General features: G+C 41.3%; 2 protein-coding genes across 2 annotated transcripts in view; both read left to right on the top strand.

Moving 5' to 3' along the window:
• Positions 1-2177: 2177 nt before the first annotated feature.
• Positions 2178-2516, top strand: smim32 (small integral membrane protein 32; the record flags this gene model as incomplete). Its single annotated transcript, XM_083915532.1, has 1 exon — positions 2178-2516. The coding sequence occupies one exon, from the start codon at positions 2178-2180 to the stop codon at positions 2514-2516; it is 339 nt and encodes a 112-aa protein (XP_083771658.1).
• A 2945-nt stretch (positions 2517-5461) lies between these two features.
• The window catches only part of diaph1 (diaphanous related formin 1), a gene marked incomplete at its 3' end in the record, with an annotated part of 86058 nt that continues 67922 nt past the window's right edge, over positions 5462-23597 (top strand). The window contains exon 1 of the mRNA XM_083914974.1: positions 5462-6231. Coding sequence (XP_083771100.1) covers positions 6127-6231 — 105 coding nt within the window. The 5' untranslated portion in view covers positions 5462-6126. The remainder of the gene's footprint in view (positions 6232-23597) is intronic.

Consider the following 23597-nt stretch of genomic DNA (forward strand, 5'->3'; position numbering starts at 1 on the left):
TCCGTCTTTGTCTATATGCAACGTATTCTCATGAACAGGTTCGTAGGAAATTGTATGACAAGTTATGCACAGAAATTCGTAAACAGTGCACGAAAAAGACGCTGATGGACCAGAAGTGGTTAGCGACAACCACGGACCAAATAAACGTTACGTGACTGATTTTAGCCAACAAAGGTGACGGTAAGGATTTTTGTAAGACATAAGGATTAGGAAAAGCCATGAACGGCACATGAACAGCCACCTGCGTGTGTGTGTGTTTGTGTGTGTGTGTGTGTGTGTGTGTGTGTGTGTGTGTGTGTGTGCGTGCGTGTGTGTGTGTGCGCGTGTGCGTGTGTGTGTGTCTGCCGTCCTCTATGCCTGCCAGCTATTCTGTGATGACAGAACAGGTGCAGATGAATATGAAACAGTTTGAAACAGCTTTTAGGGTCTGGCCCTTTGTATGCATGCTTGTGTCCGCAGCATCATGTAAGAGAAAGCCGGCTTCCCATCTCCACCTTTAGCGCCTTCTTTTCAGTGTCTTGCACCAATGTCAAATCTGTCAAATCTGTTTCACAGAGAGCACAAACATTTTATGTTCTAAATACACAGACGAGGTCACGCGGACGGGATTTGCAGAGCCGTTCGGATACTGTTTCAGGGTTTGCTAGAGGGAATGGACAGGGGTTGAGCACTAAGCCTCAGACAAAAGACCAACCGGTGGACCTTTTCTAGAAAATCTGATGACCCCCCCCCCCCCCTCCCGAGCTTTTACACACACTCACCAATCTCACACCCTTTACTGTTCTCTCATCACCCCCGTGTGAGACATTCCCCGCACTGACCCAGAAATGAACTATAATTATAACTGACTCAACTTTCTCTCATCACTTTGAAAATAACACAAGGGATAGATAGGTAGATAGATGGGACTTTGTTTTATTACTCTACAGTAGCCTAACACACACCCCTGTCTGGCGAATTGCCTCCAGCACCCTCCTTACCCACTCCTGATCTGCCATTCTCTCTCTCTCTCTCTCTCTCTCTCTCTCTCTCTCTCTCTCTCTCTCTCTCTCTCTCTCTCCCCCTCTCTCTCTCTCCCTCTCTCTCTCTCTCTCCCTCTCTCTCTCTTATACACTACGACACCCAGGGCGAAGATGGGAAGCTCTTCACGACCCGGAGTGGTGCTGTGTGTTGTCCTTCATTAATCCCTCCTTTCGTCTCATTTTACTCAGACTGGATCGATAATCCCGTAAGGGCAGACCGTGGGCAGCATCTATCCGACACGTATCGACCCTCTACTGGATAAAAGAACAGGCGAGGGGTTGAAAAACTGGGGGGATCCGGCGTGCCCTTCCTCTGCGCTATGTACGCACAAGCAAAGCAGATCTTGTTCTGCGCACCGAGACGCGCAAGAGGACATGCACGCGTACCAGAGATCGCAGTTGAACCTCACCACCTCTGACAGACCCTACAGTTATATGGATATCGCTACTGTATCAGCCTGCGCTTAACCACGCGGCATAAGGATTTGGATTTAAACGCCAACAAGTGGATTTGTTTTCTTTCACATGGAACCCTGATCCAAGCTGACACGTGGATTTGATTAGGTCTGTTTAATGTGAGTGAAGACGCTGCGTTTTTATCCCACTCAGCGACATATGGTATGTGGGCGCATATCTGAAGCTATCGACCCTCCGCTTACCCCTCTCCACAGCGCGTCCTCAGCGGGGCTGGAGCGGACAGAGCAGGGGACGTTGAGGAATGCGGAGCCGGGATTTTGTCTTTTCCACCTCACCTGCGGAACTCTTCGCAGCACAAACTAAAGTAAGTATACCCCTCACTAGGTCCCTGTCATTTGTAGGCTACTTCACCGTGACCCCAACCTACTTTAAGATGTTTTCATTGCCGGATTTGTACATAAAGTGCAGATGACCTGTGTCACTGGATTTTTATCAGTGACCTTGTCAGACATTAAGGTATTTTGCGCGCAATGTGATGACTGTGAAAAGCCTTTAATAATAGAACTATTTTAAACATCCAAATCTGTCACAGGAATCGCCACTGATTCTTCTTTATCTGTGCACTTCTTTATAGGACACCCAGAGTGAACAAACACGGGGGTCAGTAGACTACATAACCTTCTGCGTGTCTTCTCATCCACCAGCGGACCGACGCAGCCGGTGAGCTCGCGGGGCGCCATGCTGAGACAGATCCTCCTCAACTCCACCGACGGCCAACACTTCGACCTGGTGCTCATGGCCCAGTCTTCCACGCACGCCCCTTCCTCCCTCAACACCTCCCACGGCGGTTCTGTGAGCGTGGCCGCTCTCCTGAGACCCACCGCGGGACGAGGGGGAGGAGGGCTTCGGGAGGGTGAGCTCCACAAACCGGACCTGATCACCTACATAGTCATGTGCCTACTGCTCTTCCTGCTGGTGCTGCTCATTGTGTTCTTCATCAACTGCCAGCTCCGGAACTCTTTCTTCGCCTCCATGCCATATGACAGGTCGCTGAGAGAGGCCCGGTCCTACAAGTAGCCCAGAATACCACCCCCACCCCGCACCCCCAGGACAAATATCTATGACTGTGTGTCTTTAGTGAGACTCCTGTGGGGGGTTCAGGGTATAACTGGTCACCCCCGAACTACTGCTGCGCATAGGTCTACTGGAGTCACTAAGTTGTTGCCTTTATCAGTTGTCTTGGAGATATTGGAAGGCCGAAATGAGCTGGAATCCCCAACAAAACCTAACATGATTAGTCTGGGCCTCGATTAGATCAGATTGTGTCCACAAAATCCACTTCAAGGCCCACAGCACCATCCCAAAGACAAAGCTCTTCGGACCAAGGGGATCATTAGAATAGTGTATGGGCCTTCTGCAGGCGAAAAAAAACAACAACAGTATAACTCCTGATCAAATTAGTGACTCATATATTCTCTGGTATAGGCCTTAATGAATAAAATGTGAACCAGTCCATCATCCATTGCAAACCCCCTCGTGGTTCCCGCACTGCACTTTGGAAACAAATTATGTATTCACACAGTATACTCCCAAACTTGTATTTATTCATCTAACTGCTTACAATTTTGAATTTGGGCCTGCAATTTGGGTCCAAATTCACAGTATTTTACACTGGCCCTGATTAATCTCTCTATTCTTTTTTTTTCAATGGAAATATAATTTCTGGTAACAGAAAGGGTCTACAGTAGATTGTATATAAAATATTTTGTATGACTGTAACTGAATGATGTCTTGTCTTGTGAAATGAAGCAATCGACACAATGTCCACCCTTCTGTCCATTGTAAAATGCTGATTATATGACAGACTGTAGGCCTATGTCACATAAAGATATTTAAATGTACTTTGAAGTCTCTTCGTTTATCCACCTGTTTATGAATGGCTATGTTGAAGGTGATGCTGCAGCTGCTGTGCGTAAAGGCGACCTCACCCCACACGCTTTATAGCGCCAATATCCCGGAGGATGAATACTAGAGGCTGAAGTTTATGACGAGAGCTGTGCGATAAAGTAAACTGTTGTGGATTTCAGTGCCACTGGTGATACGCAGATACTCTCCAATCTTGTTGTTGGAAAACATGTCACACATACCAAGACAGATAGACGGGTCTATCTCTGTCGCCTAATCATGTGTGTGGTCGTGCGCACATGTTTATGTACGTCTGTGAGGTAAAAGAAAACAAGTGGTGAGCGTTATCTTTTTACATCAACACAGTGATTATTGTTGTGGTGCGTATTAAAAAAAGAAAAAGCGCTGAAAATAATGCATTGCAATGGGGGACAGAAAGCCACGTCTTACATTTATAATATAATGTCCAAGTACAACATCCTGTTTTTGTAAGACATTCGGTAAAATTGGGTGGATTTGGTCAGCATATTCAGAACAATATGTGCCTGTTCGGTTTAATCATTTATTGCAGTTTCCTTGTATACTCTAAGGAGGTGTTTTTTTTCAATTTCAACCGCCACACAGTGTAAATTGCATCTGTAAGTGCAAAGAAATCATTGTAGAAATCAAATACATCAAAATTGCTTTCGAGTGGTACATGCACTTTGCTGGACATGCTGTATTAACTCTGGTGAGTCGTGACACTTCCTGTCACCGCTTGGCGGCGCCCTAAGTCCAATTATTTGTTTGCCCAGCTTGATTGGCAAATAACCCGAGCCACACAACTACATACGCACAGAGTTGTGTCACAGATAGATGATTTTATCAGGGCTGCAGAAAAATCCCACCAAAGTGATCTTGAATAAATAAAATAACAGGGGAAACATTTTTTTCAGGCTATTTCCAGGATGAACTATTGGTTAAACTTCAGTGTCGAACTAAAACATCTGATATCAGTTATTAACAGTTGTTAACTATAAGATGATAACTCCACAGCTGTCTACAGAAGTAGCCTATTACTTACCTGTACTTCGTCATACTTGGAAACAAGCTGAAGGCCTTTATGCAGATTAATAGCCTGCGCTGCTGGTGGTGGTGATTCTGCTACATTGCTCATTTGACTTTTGACTTGACCGTCTGTGTGTCTTTCTTTGTGGATCTTAGATTCTATAATATCAATTATGGCACAATTATGACATAGTTGTTACACCATTTAGTTCTATAGAAATTCGTCAACGTTTTTTTTTTTAGGTCAAGGACCCCTTAGCTGAAAGAGCTAAGAACCAGGAACCCCTTACTAAGAATACTGTATTCAATTGAGTTGCATATTAAACCGGGCCTAACCAACACAGTCTCACACCCAACAAAGGCCCCTGACCAAGCGTCAGTTTTTGACGTGTTGGGTGTGAGACTGTGTTGGCCTGACAGCTAGGGTGGCCTAAAGCCTATACACACAGCTTTTTTTTATGGTAGCCTACATACAATAATAAGATATTACCATGATCATTATTAACATATTCATATATTTATATATCATATGTTAATGTTAAACAAGACACATCAAATCCTTCAGCTCAACTTTATCTGTGCATGGCTTAGTGGCTACCTTGTCTATAAGCCAGTAAGCCTATCATCAAGGTTGTGTAAATGTATTTATTTATTTATTTTCAAAATGTTCAGCTACCTTTGCTTATAATACATTGCATTCATGTTAATGTATATATTTCAGACATCTTTTTGAAAAGAAAAACTGTGAAAGATTATCAAACAATTTGGAGGACCCTCTGCAGTAACTCTGAGGACCTCTCTATTGTTTCTGCTGTCCTGATGTCAATGGAGAGTGTTTTCCACCATAGTGGAGTAGTGAGACGCGTCCTCATTTTACCTCATTCTCTACTGTAACTCTTTCCTGGGGCTGTGATGATCCCTGAGTCCACAGTTGTGTGCAGTCTTGGCACAATTGTCAGCTAAATCCTCTCAGGTGTAGCTGCAGAGCGCAGGCTCCTCCCCCACCCAGCTCTGACCGGACTGTCAGAAGAACAGGAAGACTCCTCTGCAGCTAAAGACGGTGGCTGTCATTCAGGGGTTAAAAAGTTAACTACTAAACTACTAAACTTGTAGCAGTCATGGAAACTAATTTAGGAAACACCATCGGATCAAGTCATCCGTGACACCACCTTGTCGCTGGTGTTGTAGTCGCCGAAACAACTCGTGGAAGTGGGAAGTTTTTTTTCTTCCTACGGAGACTTTACCTACTCTTGTCAGACGTGCTAGCAGAGCTAAAGCTAAAGTTAGCTCAGTTAATACCGCATATTTTCGGGACGTAAACTTCACATTTGTTAAAAGCTTCGGGCGGTGTCACATTTGGATGCTGGTAGAGTAAAACCTCATTTGTATATTTAGAAACGCAACAGGTTGTTTTCGTACTTTTCCCACCAAGGACTTGGGGCTGTGCTTTGAATTTCCCTCCTTCAGTATCCAGACAGGCAGCTTAGCGAGGGGCTCGTTCACTGTCGTTGGCTTCCAACCAAGTCATTAGCAACTTTGTGCTAATTGTGGCTAAGTTAGCCAGGGCACTAGCTTAGGCCCAAAGGAATTAACAGTTGGGTTTTTAAATCAAAGTTAAGTAAAGAAACACCGTCGGAGGAAACGTTTGTTTTTTTCTTTTTACGTTTGCGTTCTGGGAGATTATCGCCACCACCGGGTTTATTTTCAAACCAAGGAAACGGATTAAGTCGTAAATATGGATCCATACACGGGGAGCTCTGCCTCTGCTGCTGCTGCTGGTCCCAAGAAGGACAAGAAAGCAAAGAAGAACAATGAGGATGGAGATGGGAAAAAGAAATTTGTGAGTATCCCTGTTGTACCTCCACTCACAGATGGTTACATTTCTTCTTCTTCCATGTTTCAAGTGAAGCTACAAAGCGACAAACCGCCACCACACCTGTAATTACTTTCCCCCCTAAAGCTGTCCACCAGCTGTCAATAAAGCTTTAAATGTTACCCTGTTGGATTCATGATTTAGGTCAAAGTAAGTGTCAGCATATTGAGGAAGTAGCTCCCTCTCCAACTTTGAAGACTTGCTCTGTGCAATAAACCTTAAGTAATGTAGTACTGACTGAATTGCAACACCTCAACAAATTACTTAGGTTTTATTATTGTTTTTAGCAAAATATGAAATACTATTAAGAATCGTCCAGTTGTACAATCATATAAACTTAGTTATGATTTATTTGTATTTTTTTGTACAGAGATGACTATGTATTCATTCAAAAATAATAATAATTTTTATAGTATTATTGTGTCAAACGAATGCTCTTACATGGAATTTTCTCAAGGTGTGTTAATTATAATGACATCATTTGGTGTCTACCTGGACGTGTCAGCATGTGTGATTCAGTGTGTTGTGTGTCTTGATGGGAGCAGAGCAGTAGGAGTCACCGGTTCATGCCTGTCAGCAGCAACTGCAAACTGTTGCGTAACATAACCCCTTTGCCATGTCTAGCAACAGGTGAAAACTGATATTGTACACACTGACAAACGGTAACCATAGAGGATGCACAGACGACACATCTGATCACTGAATTAACAATTTCTACACACACACACACACACACACACACACACACACACACACACACACACACACACACACACACACATACTTTCACAGAGTTTTCAGTCTCTTTATGGGACCCACTCGCACCCTCATCTATGTCTTGACAGGAATTCACACAAACAGTTTCTAACTGCACACATTTACACACAGAACCCTTTGTGCAGGCTTTTTGCTAAGAATGTTTTCATGTAGATGGTACCGCTGGGGCATGAGCCCAATGTCATGTATGCCAGGTTGTAGGTCGCCTTTGTGCCAAGTTTTGCTTCCCTGCGGAGAATTGCATCGACCTCGGGCAGCAAGGAAATGTTACAACTACTGAGTCAAATAAAACATTGACGAGTCTTATCATTCAAAAGCTGTACTTCTCAGATTATTTATCATCATTGATGAACCGGACAAAGAATATTATATCGTTATGTAGTCAATACTTGGCCTTAGAAATCATTCCTTTTCCAATGTGGATGCAATTCTCATCAGGGATGCAAAACTCCGCACAACACCTGCATGGTTTTGTTGGCAAGACACACTCCGTGGAGTAGGGAAAAGCTGTCCAGGCTTTATTTTAAATTTATGCTCTTGTGCTTTTCAGCCTTTGTAAAAAGAGACAGAAATAGATGAAAATAAAGAAAGTATTTGCTGAAAGCATATTATATTACAGTAGTTCCAATCAGGGCACACAATAAGCATGAGTCACCAGCCAAATGATGATAAATTAAGCTAAGATTTGCGTCACTCACCCGCCCAAAAACAACAACAATGGTAATCTATTGTCGTGGCTGGTAAAATTAGAACATTCACTAGTCATTTGGCCAGTGGACAAAAACATTCATTTTGCACCCTGGTAGGCACAGATTTAGTTAGGGGTATAAGTAAACATGAGTCATAGACAGCATTCAATTGTGCAATGTCCTGAGATAACACTGCATACATGAGTGTCATTCTGCCTGATTGTGGGAGTGTAGTGCAGCTTGACAACACACCTTAGAGGTTAGTTAGCCTTGACTTCCACCACACACTCTGAAATTTGAACCCACTCTGGCAGATTTGATATAATGCTACAGTCAGAGTTCAGAAAGAGGTTAAGAATTATGTGTGCTGTACTTGATCTATGACATCATCTCGTTCAATTATATTTTATCCGCCTGTGGCATTAACTTACCTATGACATAATCACTCTCCGCTTTCACCTCTTCTCACACATACCAGTGAAAATAACATGAGATATGAACGACTGCATTACTTATTATCTTTAGCCAGCTTGGTATTTGGTATACAAACCCAAAATCATCCTTGTGTGAATGTCTCGCCATTGTGTTGTCTTGGACTGAATTAATCAGTGTAGGTGGGTTATCCAGATTTAGTCATCATGTCTTTTTCTAGACACGGTCACAGTTTTTGGATGACTCTAAAACAGGATTGCTGATTTTCTTTCATACCATGTGTTGTTGAAATAATTTCACTAACATCCACTAGGTTTGGCATTAGGACAAATGTTATGACTGTTTGCAGTGTGAAGATTGACATTTTAAGATACACATCTTTATGTTCTACACAATCACCACTCTGCATAAAATTTAGCTTAGCCCTAACACAGACCTCCTGAATGCCAACTATAGCTCTACTCCACAAAAACATACTGTATGGGTGTAATGCTCCCCTGCTGTGTGTAAGCATGTCTGTAAGCCTGAACATGTGTGTAGGAGTCTGTGGGTGTGTCTCAGTTCACACACACTGGCTGTTTTTTTGACTTAACCTTCACAGGAATGCTTAACAGGATTCACTGCACTTACTGTTGAAACTGAGCATGATCCATGTAGGTATTTTGAAGCCAAAAGCAGGTCATTTTAGCTGTGCTCCCTGACGAGCTATCTGTGTCCTTCAGGCCCAGAGAGAAAGGATCAGCATCCATGAATGCTGTTGACATAAACAGGCTGGCTCAACCCAGCAGGCAGGCACAGTGTGGATTAGCCTGGGATCACTGCCTTGGACAGTTGTTTCGGATACAAGGTGAATCATAGATCACAGATTCTGGCTCTGGGACATCTTGTTGCGTTTGGCAGCTTATCTACTTTTTAGGTAAAAGGTTTGCTGAATTCTCTTTTCTCATGCAGAAGTGGATTTTTTAGGCCCTGATGAGGAATATTTGTTATCAAAGAGACCAGTAACCAAACTTGGAGTGAGTTGTACACATGGGGCTTTTAGGACATTTCTATCAAAACATATTTACTAGTTATTGGCATTTCATATTATAATTTCAATGAATGTGATAATTCCATTGGGTTTGAGGCCATAATTGAATAACAATCCTTTCAGAGATTTGAAGCTGTGTCAGTGGATGGCCTATACTGTATGTATATATGGTCCGGCGATATACGCCCTTTTCCAACAACCACCAACTCTGTTTTAGTTGAAATAAACCCTTAATTCCCAGAGTTAGATGTAGAAAAAAATGCTGGCTATACATGCGGTTTTTCCCTGCTATCTTTTGCCTTCATTGCTCACTGAGCAGTAGCTCTCACTCATTCCTCTAAGGAAGACAATTAAATAGCAAGATTCATGCAAAACTATGTATTTTAGTATTATTATTATTATTATTATTATTATAATAACATTAATAATAAACTTTATTTGTAAAGCACCGTTTTTAAACATGCTAAAATGCTTCACTGGCCAACGGCACTCTAATTGGATAGAATATTGCAGATTTTGATATTGGAAAATTGTAATTATCATCATACAATATATAACTTATTTTTAAAGATTATCTTTTTGGCAGTTTTTCAAGCCTTTATTATATAGGACAGTCAGGAAATGGGGTGATAGAGGGGGAGATATGCAGCAAAGGGCTGGAAACTGGAACAAGACCTGCTGTTGTATTTTTGATGTCAAACACAGACCCTCAAACAAGTGTCTAAGGGCGCACTCACACTGTCCTTCCGCACCACGCCCCAGGCTTTAGGGTACTTGTCTCCCCTTGCTCATACATGTGTGCACGCTCGTGCTCTCACATGTGCAAACGCGCTCTACAAAAGCCCACCTCTCTCAGACGGGCCGTGGACGGCCAGGTGGCCGCAGCTATGCGCGGAGCGGGTGCACTCACACTGGGCAAACGCACTAGGCTTTAGCCGAAAAACCTGTTTTGGCCCGGTGCGGAAGGACAGTGTGAGTGCGCACTAAGCACCACATCATTTTTCTCTCTAGTTGAATATTAACACAGTTGGAAGTTTGGGCACTCTTTCCCATTCAAGAGAATGAGAAAGCTTGCATGTCCAGACTTTTGACTGGTGTTTTATATGCTGACTTGCTCATGCATGCAACCTCAACCTACCAGTTGGATTACTTCTGTAGTGTTAACAAACAATAGTGAAAGTCAATTCTTACTTTTCTAAGACAGTAATGTATATGGAATTGTGAATCTGGACTTACAAACATAATGTGGAGATAAAACAGATATTCCCAGTTTTAGTGTCTTGGCAAAAAATATATGGCCATATATTGCCATATCGATTTGTCCCACCCCTCAGCTAAAGTAATGACTTTGTGTTGCAGCTTCAAAAGAAAACCACAATACACTCAGTCACAAAAAGAGCAACCAAAACACTCAATTAAATTATGGGGCAGTTGTTTGTCTGTCTTGCATGCTGTGTCTTAGTATGAGGCCCAAGTCATCGCAAGTGGGCACGGGTTTAAGTGTTAAATGCAGGTCAATGCATGTTGGTGTTTATCATGATTGATAGCAAACATGGATAAGTGCACCTGCCTTCAACCATAAAATATTGTGCCTGCATCTGCGTTTGTGCAGCCGTGCATCTACTTCCTGGGGGAACCACCTCAGCAAAGGCCCATGAATTAAACCAGTCAGGTCACAACTCTTTAGTCACAGAGTCTGACTCAAGTGGAGTAATTAAAAATTTGCTTTGTTGCACTGTGGGCCTCTTTTGCCCTCCCTTCATTTTATGTATGTCTGTTGTAGTCCACCAACACACACAAACCCACCTAGGCACACACAGGCATACATTTTCCTCTTCTCTCTGTCTAAGGGGAAGACAAGCATACTGTTAGCTGAAGAAAAGGGTGACTGAGTGCCAGCGTGAACCTGGAGTGGTTAATGGACTACTCGTGGCGGGGGCCTCTTGGCTCAAAGTGAACAGGAGTATTTTGGATAGCAAGACTGAGCAAAGGAAAGCAAGGGATCCATCAGTGATCAGAGACTGGAGGAGGCAGAGAGGGAGAGAGGAGAAGAGTGTGTGGCAGGAAAAAAAGAAAGGGTGGGAAAAGAAGCTTAAAAACAGAAATGCAGATAAGGAAATGAAGCATACGAATATACACAGGAGTTGGGGTGGAGTCAACGATAACACGTTACAGGTGGTGTGATGGTTATGAAAGAATTTCTTAAATTACTGAGCTGATTCTAAAAACACAGTTACAGAGTAATTTTCTGTTTTTGAAATGTTCATGTATGTCTCTCCTGTGGTCGCACCCCAAGTCAGTGATTTAATTGCTTCCAGGTGTTGTTCATTAGTTATCAAAGATCAAATTCCTGGTGTGACATAACTGAGGAGAAGGACAGAAGTGCAACATGAGTGGAAGTTTAAATGCACAGGGAGCACTAGCATTGTGATTCAATGCGGTCCTCTAAATTGTTCATTTAATGAGACGTATGATAGATTAATATGTAGAGACTTTCTTCTTAATATTCCCTGTTCATTCTGTCCTTACTGTACCTACCGCTGTTCACTCAGTTGAGGACAGAGTTGGTTTGCTCTGAAGCCTGTTCTGACTGGATGCAAGAGCTGAGTTGTGTAATAAAAGCGCTGGGACAGGCACACAAAGGAATGCAGAGTCACTACAACGCTGAAATACCATACTTAGAATGGAATCTCACCTTCACCTTTTTTTGTTTAAGATGTGTTTTTTTTAAATCTTAGATTTCACAATAGACTTTGAGTCTGTGTCTTCTAATTATGATAGTTCAAATGCCTGATGGCTGTATAGATTTGAGACATCTGATGGGTATTCACTACTGTAGGTCCAGATAGCCTAATGGTGAGGGTACTAGCAAGTCTCCAGACTTGCAGTGAGTATCACTCCACCATAGCAAACACAAACAGGGAATTCCCCAGTAACTGTAACAAAATGCCCACTTTAATGGACTTGCTCAGACTTCTGTAGTCACATTAACCTTGCTGAATGCTGTAATACATTTTTATGAGGGTTGTGAGTTTTGTCCCCCATTTCTTACATTTAACTGGTGCTATGGAGCTAATGTGTTATGGCAACTGTGAAAAAGAGCATTACAGAGACAAATAGACCCTATAGACAATGACAGGTATTCTGCTAAAAACAGATACAGTGCCTTGCAAAAGTATTCACCCCCCCTTGGATTTTTACCTATTATGTTACATTACAGCCTTTGGTTTGATGTTTTTTAAATCTGAATTGTATGTGATGGATCAGAACACAATAGTCTGGTGAAGTGAAATGAGAAAAAAATATACCTAAAACTATTTATTAGAAATAAAAAAATAAAAATTGGCATGTGCATATTTATTCACCCCCTTTGTTCTGGCCCATAAAAAGCTCTGGTGCAACCAAGTACCTTCAGAAGTCACACAATTAGTGAAATGATGTCCACCTGTGTGCAATCTAAGTGTCACATGATCTGTCAGTGCATATACACACCTTTTTTGAAAGGCCCGAGAGGCTGCAACACCTAAGCAAGAGGCACCACTAACCAAACACTGCCATGAAGACCAAGGAACTCTCCAAACAAGTAAGGGACAATGTTGTTGAGAAGTACAAGTCAGGGTTAGGTTATAAGAAAATATCCAAGTCTTTGATGATCCCCAGGAGCACCATCAAATCTATCATAACCAAATGGAAAGAACATGGCACAACAGCAAACCTGCCAAGAGACGGCCTCCCACTAAAACTCACGGAGGGCATTAATCAGAGAGGTGGCACAGAGACCTTAGGTAACCCTGGAGGAGCTGCAGAGTTCCACAGCAGAAACTGGAGTATCTGTACATAGGACGACAATAAGCTGTACGCTCCATAGAGTTGGGCTTTATGGTAGAGTGGTCAGAAGAAAGCCATTACTTTCATCAAAAAAGAAAATGGCACATTCTGAGTAGGCGAAAAGGCATTTGGGAGACTCCCAAAATGTATGGAGGAAGGTGCTCTGGTCTGATGAGACTAAAACCCGCACAAACCCAACCCAACACATCGCATCACCCAAAGAACACCATGATGCTGCCACAACCATGTTTCACTGTGGGGATGTTTTTCAGCAGCCAGGGCTGGGAATCTTGTCAGAGTTGAGGGAAAGATGGATGGTGCTAAATTCAGGGATATTCTGGAGCAAAGCCTGTACCACTCTGTGCGTGCTTTGAGGCTAGGGTGGAGGTTCACCTTCCAACAGGACAATACCCCAAACACACTGCTAAGGCAACACTTAAGTGGTTTAAGGGGAAACATGTATATGTGTTGGAATGGCCTAGTCAAAGCCCAGACCTCAATCCAATAGAAAATCTATGGTCAGACTTAAAGATTGCTGTTCACAAGAGCAAACCGTGCAACTTGAAGGAGCTGGAGCAGTTTTGCAAGGAAGAATGAGCAAAAATCACAGTAATGAGATGTGGAAAACTCATAGAGACTTATCCAAGCGACTTGGAGCTGTGGTTGCTGCAAAAGGGGGCTCTACAAAGTATTGACTTTAAGGGGGTGAATAGTTATGCCCATTGACTTTTTTTTTTCTGTTATTTTGTCTTATTTATTGTTTGTTTCACAATAAAAAAAAGAATAAATCTTCAAAGTTGTCAGCATGTTCAGTAAATTAAATGATGCAAATCCTCAAACAATCCATGTCAATTCCAGGGTATAAGGCAACAAGATGTGAAAAATGCCAAGGGGGGTGAATACTTTTGCAAGGCACTGTATGCCCATTTGGTATTTTATCTATAAACTGGTTCTTTAAAAAAAAAAAAATCCAGAAAATGTTTTAATTTATGTCGCAGTCTGACATTTTAGGCCGATATGATCCTCAGAAAATAATAAATAATTGCTAATGAAAATAATGATCAGTTGCAAAATTCTATAATCTGTGATAGAAGACCCGATCCATATTGCCCATTCTTTGTAACTATTGTACTTTCTGTAAGCCTCCTTCCTGACTAACTGACTGTCTAAAGGAGCCACCATGCCAAGTTACTTTTCTGTTTCACGTCACCATGAACAATTCACAGAAAGCAGAGTTGTTCGTTGCTGTCCAATTAGTCCAAACCACTAGCAGCATTCTGCATGCTTAAAGAGGAAGGTGTTTTTTGGCTACTGCTACTGTCATACTGTCACTTAATAAGATAACCGAACAGTTATGTTATTTTTAGGCTGCTGTGGAAAGTTAAGTCCTTCAGAAAAACTGTCAGTTTCACAACTGTCCCTTTTCAGATGGCACAGCTGACTATTTATGAGTTACCTGTGTGTTATATGCATACAATCAGGTCTTGCAGGGTGCATTTGCTTAGTGTTTTGTCATATTCTGCCGTGCAAATTTTGTTAAGTGTGATGCTGTAGAGGAAATGGCATTCTTGCGTGTCATTCTTTGTCACGCTTAGAGGGGGTGAGGTGATACCCTGTAAATTCAGATGGATTTTGATTGGCTGTCAGTGTCTCTGTCTTTCATCAAACCACAACAAAATCGTTCACCGTTGTTTCAAGTTTGTGTGTGGAAGAAAATAACTTTCAGTAAAAGCCTGTGTGCATGTGCTGCCTGGAGCTATTGAATCTTTACCACCGTCAGTTTCACATGCTCTGATGTTTGTTGAAGGCCTTCACTAGGTGTAAAGTCCATTCAGTTAACAGAGCAGCCCAGGCAGTGATGTTTATTTGTTTGGTTCACTCTCAAGCAAATATAAAATATTCTCTCCAAGCAAATACTTTAAGCAAAATACTTTGGTCTTTTGCTTAAAATATCTGCCACCTCTGTGTATTTCTGGTACTTTATGGCAGCTCCCCTTTTCAGCAGGGTTTGTCTGAAGATATGAAAGATATGAAAACATAAAGCAGCATATAAATTTTGTGTTCGAACTACTCTGACCTCCTGAGTGTTCACCTATTGTTCGCATTCTCATTTTTTGAGCTGCTAAATCTTACTTCTCCTGACTTTTTCAAGTTACGTTTGTGTACATGCATGCGTGGTTGCACCCATGCATACAGAAATGTCAGCGCTTCCACTCAATTATTATTTCTCAAATTCTGAGGGCTGTGACAGGAAGTTGTGCAAAAATAGCAAACAGTATGCTTCCTTATTCGTCACCATTATTGCTCACCCTTATCTCTTTCCTTCCCTCCTTTCTATCCATTGTGCAAGGAGGTACCAGTCGTTGGCTACATTTTTTCACTCACAGCCAGCTCTTAAATCTTTGAAATCCTGGATGCTTAAGATATTTGAAGTGATCCTTTGACATGATTGTTTGTGGAGAAAGTCAGTTTTGCAGATCTATCAATTAAACCAACTAAGAGTCGACAAAATCGTATGAGTGTTAGTTGACTAAGAATTTTTCGGACAACCCTACAAAAGAAAAGTGACTGATTTATACATCACACTTTCACTATTATATATGACAAAAAAAAGCAGAAAATATTCACATTTGATAATCTGAAATTGGCATCTTTGATGGGAATAATTACAGGCTGGAGTGCCTTGGCAGCTGAATGGTTGCAGAGCTACCACATAACGGCAATGTCGCCAGTTCAGCGAGGTATGAGGATAAACAACCTTTCTACCCTGGTGCTTTTGAAAGACAGAACTGCTAAAGTGGAATGGCTGGCTTTTGAGTTTCAGCTGCAATGGCTATGAATTCATAATTGTATCATCTGCCTTATAATATTTTATTTTTCCAGGGGGAGTCTGGGTATTTGGCGGATTTCTTTTTAAGAACCGTGTAAAACGTATTATTTATATAATACCAACACCCTCCCACCCCCCATACCTTTCCAATGTGGGATTGGGGGCCTTATACCTTGTTACCTACCAAATTTCACAAAATATCTATTTGTAAAAATATTTTTTTACTACTATGCTAAGGTGTATTTTGGCACACATATTGTAAATTAGAACGTGCAGATCTCAGCTTGTTTCAGGGTTTTTCCACAATGGCACATGAAATTGTGCCCTTTCCTGTGAGATATGTCGCTACTAGTTAGGTATAGCTAGTTATTACTATTAAGTGGTTAAGACCACAAATGCATGGTGATGTGCCGGCTGAGAAGAAGACATTGAGATGCTGAACATTTTCTTACCTCTACCCCACTTTGTAAAGTGGTCTTTTAGTCCTAACTCATACAGGATAGGGCTCTCTTTTTGTCATTATTTCTCAGGCAGGGACAGAGGGCAGTTTTGTGAAGGGTGTTTCTCAGTATAGATGTCAGTTGCAAGCAGAAAGGTGAATAGACAGACCTGTAGACTGATCCTCACAGATATGAATGCTCTTGACTATGTTGTGTATGGGGGGCTTAGTTAGGATTACAGTGTCAGTCCTCTCTTGTGACTCTCCCCAGTCTCCCCTGACAGATTACAGCTAATCTCAGACTGCTCTGTGTATCTCAACACCACGACTGTAGACAGCATTGGCTCTCACAACAGAGCGAGCGGGGGGACAGCAGTCTCTTCCTGCAGCAATGGAGCAAGATGTTAACATTCAAGGCTATGGAAGAAATTTAGCTGCTGGACACACATGCACACCCTGCAGTGCCATGGCGAGGAGTGTGGGAAACTACGCTTTACCTAAATTCTGTCATCACCTCACATTACAATCACTATGTTAGCTGTTGTATAACAGATGCTTTAGTGCTTATACTCCAGTAGCAAGTAGATGACTGACTTGGGGGATTGCTGTGGGGTATCATCGACAATAAGGAATGAGATGTTGACTTGTTCAAGTACGCCATATTTTTGACAGTATAAAGGATTTTTCATGTTGCGACATTAGCTAAAGGTGGTACCTAGCACAGGGCTCCAGACTAACTTTTTTCACTAGGAGCACTGTGGCACCCAACTGAAAATTTTAGGGGCGCAACCAGAAATTTTAAGGGCATACACGGTAAATCAATAATAGATGCATAAATGTGCTCTTTCAAATTCAGTTTCACATTTTTATTGTTCAGTTTTGAAGATGCAACATAGAAGGTAAACCGGAAGCTGTCATGAGGATATAAAAAAAATAAACCATACATTAAGAATAAGGGATGTGATGAGACGATACATGATATTGAGTCCACGAGAACGAGACACAACGACATTTTAACACTATTTTAAAATATCAGTATTTTCTTTACAGGGGACTTGATTTTAGCAGAGAGCTGTTGTGGTGCTGCAGGTGTTTTTGCATAGTACTTGTGTTAGCGGTAAAGTAAATTAAAGTATACACCCCCTCATATGCTTTAAACATATGAACCGTATCTATATTGACTGATCAGATCAGTCTGTGTGTCACCTGCTGCCTGACTCACTTTGCTGGGCAAAGAAATAAAGTCAATGAATCAGTTAAACACTGTTGATTTCTTCCTATAGAGCTGACATAAAAAGTATTTTGGTTTGGTGATTTTTTTTCTGTCACTCTGCTCGGGAGCTTGTCACATACAGAGGCTTCGGGTCCGTCAGGTCCCGACACTATGACTAGCTGCGGGAGCTCACATGTTATGTGTTAGTGTTACGGTGCTGATGGCACTATCTTCTTACACTGATTATATATTGTTCCTGTCTTATCTGTCACTCTGTTGCTGTTTAGGCACTTAGATATTAATATGGCGAGATATCTAGTTGCGCATGTGACTAGACGTAAAATTCAGTCGCACTTTCTCAAATTTTGGTCACAAAATGCGACCATTTAGTCACAGTCTGGAGTCCTGTAGCAGGTACGGTTGGGGCATCACTGCCACAAGAGAATATGTCACATCTTTAAAATCTACTGATTCAAGTTACATTCAAAACAAAAGAAGAAAACTAAACTAACTAACTAAAGCTAATATGGGAACATCAGTGAAATGACTCAGTAGAACACTTGATTATTGGTATCTATTTTGAGTCTCCAAGTGTCCTGTTTGGATATTCGCCTAGACATATCCAAGAAAATACATGTTACAGATGAAGCAACAGATCTGTGTTAAAAAGAGAAACGGTGAAACAGAATTAATGTTGTTTAAATTACATTCTACATTCCCATGTGAGCTAATGTAATGTAGCAGCCTAGTTATTTTTAATTATTACCTCCCTTTCTTTTTACAGGTTGTGTTCGATTAATATTCCCGGTTATTATTTGGGTACTAGCTTGTATTTAATAATAGTTTACGGTTAACTCAAATAACTTAATCAGCTATGGTCTTAAGCTTGTGATTCATGGCGTGCATGGCAGTTTCTGCCTGAGAGACAGAGAACCTTCCTGTGCTCTCCCTCCTTAGCTTGGTGCAGTTTCTTTTTTAGGCATTTCTCATTACTTTCAGTGTACGCCTGTCTTAGCTTATAGGTATGTAATGAGCTAGTCATTGTTGGGCCTCTAAACCACCATAGGAACAAACCCTGCCTCTGTCTCTGTTGATTGAGAAGGCTGCAGTCATCCGTAGGAGCAGTCAATGATGCATGGATATCAGCCAAGGCTCTGTGTTCTGTTACAGTGGACTGAGTATGTGAGGGTACGAGGGAGGTAGTGAGAATTTGTGTATGTGGGAGACACTTATCAGTTCTTGCTGTGATGTTGAGGTGAAAGTTTGAGATTGGTTTACAATAAGTGAGCTTTTGTTTGTGTGTGAGGGGTGTTACTGCAAAGTGCGCTGATGGATGCTCCACTCCGCCTGTGAGCAGATGATTTGTGTAGTTGGAAAAGTTTGAATGTACTGTGTGACAGCCTTATAACTTCCCTAGACTTTAGGCTTCAGGATACAGCCGTTATTGAAATGACTCTTAAGACCAAATACCCCCTCTACCAGTGTTTTTTTTCTTAATCTGTTTTGGCATGACTGTCAGAAATACAAAGCAAGCTGAGGTCTGTGGGTTGACTGTAATATTTTAGCGCTGCTTTTGTTTTTCCTGACCGACATGAACATAGACAACCCCCTAACCTGCTCTCTCATGCCTCCTGTGGGCATGGTGGAATTGTGTATTGTTGGTATATGTGATTCAGATCTGCTTCCTTTTTAAGTGTGTTGTGGAAAACCCTTCCTTAAAATCGTGCTCTTCTCTAAATTATAGGTTTAGATTTAGAATCTGCCTCCCCCTTTTATTTTCTACACACTGCTATGTGCGGTTGTTGGTGTGTGTGATGTTTTGTCTTTGTTGTTTGTTTTGTTTGGGTCTCCCACAAGCACTTAATCTTAGTTTATTCACCAAATTTAATCTTTGGCAAGCTATTTTTGGAGACCACCTGCCACTCTGGCCAGTAGAAAAAAAACATGAATTTCCCGCGTGTGCTGGAGAAAGCTAACCTGACTTATTAGATGGTTAGTTCCAGAGAACCATCTTTTTCATTTTGTTCATGCAAAACATTTTGCGACAAGCTGGGGGGATCACTTCTAAGCCATGGGTAGGAATAAAAAAGTATTTTAGGCAAAAAACAAAACAAGCTTAAAAATAAGTTGCATGCATGGCTGATACTGGGGTGAAGCAAAAATATTATACTTTTTAGAACTCTGTAAATACATACCACAGTTAAAATTAACCCACTACAATGAAGCATTTGGTTCTGTCTTTTCAATAAATGGAGACGTTTTCTGAATTGGCTAAAGCTTCAGCTGGTTTCTCTGTCATAGCAACAACCACTGAAGCTCTGGTTAGATACTGGGAACCCTTGCAGGTTATTGGTTCAGGACCTGTTGCCATTCAGTAAACACATGAATCCACATCCCATCTGTTGTCATGGTGCTGGTCATTAGGGTAACAGGTAATAAAGAATGGTCTGTCTCTCAGCAAAGGTGATATACAATACAAGTCAGCCGCTTTTGCAGATGTGAAAGTGAAGATGAATGCAAAGACCTAATGTTTGTATTTAGATTTTTAAAGGTGCTCAATTTGGAACAACACAGCACTGTAACTTATGATAAAATACATAGAAAGAGATATGCTGTACAACCCCCAGTGATATGTTTGGGAATCTAATAAGGAAGTGGTTTTATCAGGTTAAAGGCTAGCTGCATGAACGTCAATTGCATACAATGCACTTTTTCTAAAGAACATTATGCATTGCTATACGCAGTGAGTTTTTTCGGTGGCAAATTGTCGATGAGGACACCGCAAGCACTGAAATGAATAATTGCTTTACAACTCTTTATTGATGGCTGAATTTATTCATGAATAATTACTGATTAAATTCACCATAAACAAATTAAACAGGACAAGTGTCCTTATATGGCACAGTAGAATGCATATGACTGCATCATAAAATATCACACTATGAATACAGCATGTTATATAGCACTGGCGGCAAAAAGGTACAGTGTATTTGAGAACTTCTGTCAAAGCATCACATAATTAGTACAAGCATGAGAGGTTTGTTCAGTTCAATCAGTATTCTAAATGAAAACAAACTATTGTGGACAAACAACAATGAGTTTATTCATTTATTCAACCTTATTTAATCTTAAGGAATTATTGAGGACATGCAAAAAGGGAGACATGGCAACAGTGGCCTCTCTTGTTGTAAGTAGAGGTGGGTGGCGATTGCTGGGTTTTGTGTCTCCATTAACAACAGTAGAATAAGGACAAAGAGCAGTCATGCAGCAAACATGCCCCCCTTGTACTGACATAGAACCATAATGTCTCCCACAAATAGACATTTAGTGCACTTAAATGCACCTCAAGTCAGTGAGGTATGTAGCAGTGCTAAAAAGTGCAGCATTTCAAAGATCAGATGTGAAAAACTTGGAAGACGTCCAATTCAGCGTGGTGAACTAGAGAAGAGACGCTTACCTCTTACCTCTTTTGAGGATTCTTCATCTTTGCCCCTCTCTCTCTCTCTCTCTTCTCTCTCTCTCTCTCTCTCTCTCTCTCTCTCTCTCTCTCTCTCTCTCTCTCTCTCTCTCTCTCTCTCTCTCTCTCTCTCTCTCTCTCTCTCTCTCTCTCTCTCTCTCTCTCTCTCTCTCTCTCTCTCGCTCTGTTTGTGAGTGTTTTTCCTTGTCACAGGTACCAACTAAGCTGGCATGTGTCAACGGGTAGAGCTCCTCTGAAAAAGTGACTACAATATTATCTCACTATCAGCTCTAACAAGAATCTGTGATGGATCAAAAGTGGTTATCTCATGTTTTCAGAACGTCTTGCTTTTAAGGTTAGGTCAAAGTTGACTCTTAACAGTGGGAGGGAAGAGTTTTACGTAAAAACTCTGTTAACCAAACAGCTTTGTGTGCAATACGTAAGGGTTGTTGGTTATTTCCTGCTTAGGCTGTGGGCCTATTCATAGGAAACTTTTCAGCTACATCTGGGCGTGCCTACTAAAGTGCTGCTTCCCCCTCTGCGATATCATGACTACACTTTGTGTAGTCATGGCAACATTGTAAGTAATATTATGACACAGACACGCACTCCTCTGTGACTCCACAACTTTAAATGTTCAGTGGTCAGTTGAGGTTTTCATATATACAATTTAGATATCACACCCAACTTTCTTCAAAACAGATACAGCATGGCTTGATGTTGACTTTTTTCCAAAGTTCAAAAATGAAGGAAACATCTGGAAATCAGAAGAAATGGCAAGGGTACATAACAATTGTACAGTTCATTGGTTAGAACATTTCGATGGTAATGGCGAGCTCCAGCAGTCAGGGACATCGCTGTTACGCTTAAGATTGTGGGTAGTGTTTTCTTAAAACAAGGTTTATATCAAACAGACTTTTGGCTTCTAGAGGAGAATAAACCGTCATTTCAAAATATCAAAGCTCATGTAAAGTCTTCCTTTGATGGTTAAGACATGGTTAATAATCAAAATCCTCATTCAGGATATCAATGGGATTTTTACTTCTTGAACCTCACAGTTGAGTAGGGTAGAGAATCACAGAGCAACTCACTATACATAGGGGTGTGGTATCACGATACAGCGATGATACATCACAATATCTGTGTAACTTAAGAAGGAAAAAATAGGCCTAAAAACATGGTGTCAGTTTCACAGAATTTGACAACTGAGATTAAACAATGTACAACAAAATGTGTATATTCTTAGCTTAGTATCTCTTCAAGACATACACACGCACAGACTGCGGTCTGTCCATGTCAACCTTCCATCGTTCCTATGTAACATTACTTGGATATAAACCAAAAACAAATTTCTCCATCATAATATAGATTTGAGCCAATATATCGATAATGTATCACAAGAGGAGGTAATACGATGCATTGCCTTATCAATATTCTGTCCCACACCTACTGTTGAGCTCTTAAACGCTGCTGCTCACGTCATACTCTCATCAAACGCACTCTCACAACCTGCGCAGTTATTCCTTCAAAGAGTTTGCTACTTGTATAACGCATTTTAGTTTAAAAAACATCTTAAAATGTTTTTTTTTTAATGCTGTTGCCTAGACCCTTCATATTGGGCCCAGCAGACTTGCAGAGAGACTGTCAGAAACCCTGAGATTGACACAACACAATAACGATGTGATGTTATTCACTTAATTTGTAAATTTAGCCCTAAGACAAATGCAAAATATTTCACATCCTCATCAAAAAAAAAAAAATGCCCCCCCCCCCACTGCGCAGCCATCCATCACCTTAGTGTGCATCAATCAATGATCATCTGGTACAACTCCCGGTGCTTCACTCATTTGCCTATAAAAGTGGCCACTCTGCTTTCTGCCAGTCTGAATTTACTTAGTTTTCGTTCTTCCTCGGATTTACATAATGTCCCTCACCACCCTCAGGACCTAGTATTTAAATATGTATACACAGACAGGTGCAGGAACGCACGCACACAGACGCATCAGCAACAGTGTGACTGTCTCATTAAATCACTGTCACAAGCCACATGCATCTGCTGATTTTTGCTCTCACTACGCTGTCTGGCTGCAAAGACAGACACACAAGACAGAAAGAACCCATTCCCTATCCTCCTTATATTTGTCTCTGCCTTCAAGGCCAGGTAATAATGTTTCCTTTGGAACACATATATGTTGCTGGGGCTATGTGATTGTGGGCTTTTTTTTTTTTTTTTAAAGGGAATTGTGTCGCACTGGAGGGGCTTTGCCTTGCACAGAAAATTACAAAGCAGCATCAGTGCACCACTCTTGATTTCTTACTTTTGTAAATAGCCCCTCACTTGCAAAGGTGTATTTTAATTTCCGTTAACAACTGTCCTGAGACTAATACACGTTACATTTCTTAGGTTAACTTTCTTCAACCTAGCCCTTATTAAAACGATCATTCACATCATAACTTAAACAACTGAATCTTGGAAACGTTGTTGCAGCTTTTTGTGGGGCTTTAACACAGACAACTTAGATAATTGTTAAAACCCGAGTACAAATGTACTGGGGTAAAACCTGGAGGAGTCCATAGACAATACACTACAGTTGAACATGTCTATCATGAAAAATAATACCATAACATTGAATAAAAA

The sequence above is a fragment of the Echiichthys vipera genome (genome assembly GCF_963691815.1).
Source record: "Echiichthys vipera genome assembly, chromosome: 6".
NCBI classification, from domain to species: domain Eukaryota; kingdom Metazoa; phylum Chordata; class Actinopteri; order Perciformes; family Trachinidae; genus Echiichthys; species Echiichthys vipera.